General features: G+C 53.5%; 1 protein-coding gene across 1 annotated transcript; it reads right to left on the bottom strand.

The window, feature by feature from the left end:
• Window positions 1–2363: 2363 nt before the first annotated feature.
• Window positions 2364–5248, bottom strand: NCDN (neurochondrin; the record flags this gene model as incomplete). The annotated part of the gene is made up of 5 exons (XM_010084324.1): window positions 2364–2800; window positions 3124–3266; window positions 3484–3708; window positions 3884–4110; window positions 4262–5248. Coding segments are annotated over 5 exons (2019 nt in total), but the record flags the coding sequence as incomplete, so codon positions are not given.
• Window positions 5249–5425: the final 177 nt, after the last annotated feature.

Here is a 5425-nt window from a genome sequence, read left to right as displayed (position 1 = left end):
TGTGCTCCCTGCTGGCAGAGCCCAGGGGTCCTGGAGGCAGGAAATGAGCCTTTTAGGGGTGCTCTGTCTGAGAGCGGGTTTGGAAAGCAGTGTCCTGGGGCAAGGGAGCAGCAATACTGCTCCAGGAGCCCGACACATCTCTGGCACTCAGCCTGGTACCGTCCCCGAGCAAGGGCAGGGTCTCGCCCCATCCTCTGTCACCCCATGGGCAGCCGGGAGGAGCGTGTTTTGCGTTATGCAAAGAAAAAAGTAGATGATGAGCCACGAGGGTCTCTGGGAGAATCCAGCTCTGGCAAGACACGGAGGGATGGTCCTTCTCCCACCTGATGGCACTTTCCACTAATGAGCAGGATGAGGCCCAGGTGCTCCTGGCCAAACCCCCTGCCCTGGGATGCAGGGAGGGGTAAATAGGAGGGTTTCCCCAGGCTCTTGGTCTGCCCCCAGGGAGTGGGGTTGTGCCATGAGCAGGGATCTGCCTGGGAATTAGAGACCTGCAGGCAGAGGTGTCTGGGACTGCTCTGGTCTTGGGTGGGGTCCTGCTGGCCCAGGCTGGGTCTCTGGTCAGGTCTGGTGGAGGCTCCTGCCTCTGCCCGTGGGGACGAACGATGGCCAAGCCAGCACTGGTGACCACAGCGAGCCCTGTGTGGCGCTGCGGGAGAGAGGAGAGCACCCTCCTGCCGACACAGGCGCGTATCGCTCGTTAGCACTGGTGATAACCTGTCATTAATGGGGAGCCCATGCTCTTTGGCCAGAGGCAGAGGAGTATATGGGACTGGTAGCAGCTGAAGGTAAATCATTTGAGGGTTTGGGTGGGTTTTTTCTGACAATCTGAAATGTGTTGCTGATTCTTCCAATGCCTTGATGTTCCCCCGTGGTGCAGGGATGAGCTGTTCTTGGCAGGCTGGGGAGGCTCTCCCAGCCCACGCTCCAGCAGAGTTATGCTCTTTTCCACAGCCAGGAGGCTCATTTGCTTGTTTGGCTCACATCGCTTTCTTCTGGTAGCACCTATGTTTGTTTCAACTTGCATTGACTTTTCAGGGCTGAGCTGGAAAGATCAGAAAGATTCTTTTCCTGAGCAACAGCAGATGCCTCCTCTGGTTGTGTAAGGCTTTTGCTCCCATAAATCAGCGAGCTGAAAACAGGTAGACAGCATGAATATGCCCAGACTCAGCCCTCCTTTTGAGACAGCTCCTTGCTTGATTTTTCTCTCAATCAGACCATTCCAGAGCCCCCCGCAGGGATGAGTTTTGAGGGCAGCCAGGACCAGTGCCTGGCTCTGGCTGGAGTGCTGGTCCCTGGCCAGGCTGTGGCTCCCAAATTGCTCCTCGGCTGACACCTGCTGGAAAACCTTCCCGGAGCCTGCTGCAGCCCCAGCACCCAGCTCTGCCCTGCCGGAGCTGTCCTCACTCTGACAAGCTCCCAAACACCTTGTCCTGGCTGTTCTTTTTGGGTTTTTCCCTGCTCAGGCTCATGGGCTAGCAGCCTGTGATTTACTCTCCCGTCGTACCTGTGTGTACATTTTTAAATCTGGCCTTTCTCTTACATAAACCAAATGTTACTTCTCAGTCCGTAGGGAGTCTGAGGTGTAGTTCACTGTTTCTCGTTTCACAATCTCTACCTGAAGGCTCTGAAGAGAGCAACTGCCTTTGCAGGTTGAACCTCTCGCCTTGCAGGAGGGGAAAACTCCCCCTGTACGTCCCATCCCTGCAGCGAGAGGGAGCGCGAGCAGACACAACTCCCCTTGTCTGTGCCTCACATGGGTGTTTTACAGGGCGAAACAGGTAACAGCAAGTGGTGCTGGGAAGGTTTTCTAGGCATGGATTTGGGATGATGGTACGTACCAGTGGTGGACATGAGCTGTAGGACAACCCTCCCTGCTCAGCAGAAGGGCCTTTGTACAACTTCACAGCAGAAGGGGACAGGTCTGTGCCAGCTTATTGGTAAATCTTAAAGCTTCTCCTGTTCCTGCCTTTTGCAGCTTTCCACATGTGATGTTACTGTGAGAAAACTGGAATTGGGAGAGATGTTAACGAGAGATGCAGGAAGCCCCCCAATGCCCTGGGCAGAAAGAAATACCAACACTGCAGGAATGTGAAAAATGAAGCAACAGAAAACACCTTTAATAACAAAACAGGCTGATTTTAAAAATAAATACTGACAGAAGGTCAATCAGGTATGTGTCACATCAGGTTGTGGACAGTGCAAATCCTGCTGAGCTCTGCTCCATCACTCGTTTATTTATAAAGTTTGGTCATTTAGATGTTTTTTGTCCCCATCTGGCACCAAAGGGTGTGTGAGAAATGTTGAACAGCTCTCACACAGGTGTCTGGCTTCATTTCCTGCACCAGGGTGCTGCTGGCTCTTCACTGCTCGGACAGACACTGCTCCAAAGCTGCCATACCGTACAGGTTGGCCCACTCCCCACCGTGCTGTGACAGGATCGTGTCCCTGCAGGGCTTGCTGGCTCTGGCCAGCTCCACCAGCACGCCCTGGAAAGCCGTGATGAGCTCAAAATCCACCGAGGCTGGAGCGACGCGCGTCAGTAACTCCGAGAGGCTTTCCAGCCACCGCGCCTGGAGGACGGCTTGCGGCAGCCAGGGTAAAAGCGGCACGCAGCCAGCCAAGGCCTGCATCCCCAGGAACCAGAGCTCACCCATGTCAGCCCAGGCGCCCGCGTAGGCAGGAGACACAGCCACGGCCAAGCAGCCGCTACCGGGGTCAGCTTGGGCGGTGTGTGCCTGTGATAGGAAGTGAATGGCGGCTTCAAAAAACTTCTTTGCAGACAGGGTCCCCTGAAGAACTGGAAGAAAAAGGAAATGAATGACTCCACACAGAGCTTGTGTGGCCAAAGGAGAGACCCTTCGGTGGGTCTGTCTGCAGCTGGGCTGTCAGGAGGAGCAGAATACCGTGCTCCTGCCCTAGAAATCTCTTCCATTGGCCTACTGAATTTTCTGCATATTTCTTGCTCCTCCAGGTTTTTGGTTTTATCACTTCCAAAGACAAAAACTCCATCTGAAAGCAGACCTGTTCCCCTCGTATCTGCTTTCTCCAGCCCAGCCACCCAGACCTGGTCTCTGCCCACACAGAGCAATGTGCAGCTTTGCCATGGGGAACTATCCTTACCTGATGAACTTGCAAGGATCCTGGCCATCATCAGGCCCAGAGTGGCAATGTTGGCTGCTAGAACCAGGTGATCTTTTTGGGGCAGCAGAAGTGGAAGAGACTTCAGCAACATGTCCATCAAGGAGGAAAAGGTTTTGTCTTGTCTAGGGAAAAAGCAAACCCTGAGACATGTTCCCTGAGCAGAGCCAGAAGCACCTCCAACTGTCAAGGTTAAATGCAGCACCCAAAAAAGCAATGTAACTGCTGTCGAAAAAGGGACATCCCTTTTTCAGCCAAGTGTCTTAAAAGATCCTGCAAGCTCATTTTACAATGCCCCCTCTTCCCACTGACAATCTTAAATCAAGTTCCTGCAGCTGTTACCTGATGAGGTCTGGTGCAGTCACGACCAGGTTAAGGAAAATCCCACACGTAGTCTGTAGGCTCATTTCAGCGCTTGTCAGCAGAGTCAGGGAACTGGGCTCAGAGGTCAGCACCTCCCACTGATGGAGGAAGTACTCACACAGCAGCGCTGGTGCCCCTTCTGAGATGAGGATGTCCCGGGGCCTGTCCTCTGCTGTTAAATGGCAAAAACCAGGTAGCAGAAATCTGGAAGGGAAAAGAAATGGGGAACATGAGGTAGAATGAGCCTAAGCCCTGCATTTACATCCTACTGGGGGGAAAAAAGAGCCACGGAAATGTCACTGCAGGGAGAATGGAAAATAGAAAAAGATTTGAGCAGGTTTGTGCTAAAATGCATCAACTCTGTGCTTAAAATACGCACCTCAGAGCATCCTGGGGTAAGCCAGAGCCCTCAGGGCTGACCAGCTCTGCCTGGGGAAGACTCGCAGCTGGGCTGCCCTCTTTGAAAAGCTTCTTGGCATAATGAACAAGGAAGGGCAAGAGCTCACAGATTTCCTGCTTGAGAGAGGACGTCTCTTCTGCCATCCAGGCTCCAAGGATTCGAACAGAAGCAAATATGAAAGGATCTTGAAGCTCCTCCTGTTTAACCTACATGAAGAAGAAAGCGGGCAGAAAATGACACATTAGGGCTGCTGTCCTATCGAGCTACTGCCAGTGTGAAAACCACAGCGGAGCAAGATGCACATTTTGCTCTCCACATCTATGGCCACATGCTCTTTGCTTGAAAGCCCTGCATTACCTGTCTTAAGTAGAATATTACAGCTCCAAATGCCTCCTCCATGATCCTCATCAGCTGCATTTTCTGCACATCTTCTAGCAGTGGTTTCTCTTCTCTCAGGCACTCCTGGATCCCCATCTCAATGAGGACATAGCAGGCTGTTACCACTTCTTTTTTCCCTTCTGCCTCCAAGGGATCTGGCTCCTCTAGGGTCAGGCGGACCTCCACACAAGCCAAGTTCACCAGCAAGGCCAGGAACTTGCTTCCAGCACTGCTTGCTGGGATCCACTCTGACCCACAGGCCTGCACGAGGCAGGCAGCAAGCTTCAGAGCAGGGTCCCGCTGTGACTGGCTGAGTTTACTGCCCAAGATGTTAGTCAGCCCTTTGTAAAGCCTATGGAGGCACTCACAGCCCTGTGACTCCTGTGTGAGCGGCAATGACAGGGGGATGAAGTGAGGCAGAACCTCACAAAGCTCAAACTTGGTCATGTCTTCAGCCTTGAGAAAATCATGGGAGAGCTTGCTCAGCACAGCCAGGAGGCGTGGAGCATCTCTCTGCCAGCACTTCGCCTCTGCTATGGCTAACAGCCCCAAGAGCAGCGTCAAGGCACGGTCAGAGCCATAACTGCCATTCAGGTAGGCCTGGCACAGGGCAGACACCGTCCCTTTGGTCACCAACTCTCTGGGGCCTCTGGCAGTGGCCATGATGGCACTCAGGCACTGGTACACATCATCGATCATGGACGTGCTGTCCGGACTGCAGGGGGAAACCAGGATGTCATTGAAGGTTGGGATTTTGTTCAGGATCTGGGAGTGACCAGCTAACTCTGGATCGGTGCAGAAACACGCCAACAGCGTAAGGCCCAGCGCCCGGAAGGTGTCCTCGGGGCAGCCCGCCGGGGGCTGTCTGGAGGTCAGCAGGCGAGTCGGGAACGTGAATCCAATCGCGTCAAAGATCTGGCGACGGGTCTTAGCGTCTACTTCTCCAGCTTTGACCGCTTTGGTCACCTGTAAGGCAAACCAGGGGTGAGCACGCAGCACAGAGAGAGGCTTTGCTAAATTTACAGGATGGAATGGGGAAAAGAAGCAGCGCAAACCACTTTCATTAGCACGGAAAAGGCACCTCCTGACCCCTGAGCTGGACACTGGGTCCAAGTGCTAATCCAGAGCTTTACCAGAGAGCTT

This window comes from Pterocles gutturalis, unplaced genomic scaffold, assembly GCF_000699245.1.
Source record: "Pterocles gutturalis isolate BGI_N339 unplaced genomic scaffold, ASM69924v1 scaffold43015, whole genome shotgun sequence".
NCBI lineage: Eukaryota > Metazoa > Chordata > Aves > Pterocliformes > Pteroclidae > Pterocles > Pterocles gutturalis.
The sequence above is the reverse complement of the archived record's forward strand: the minus strand, read 5'-3'. Positions and strand labels throughout refer to the sequence as shown.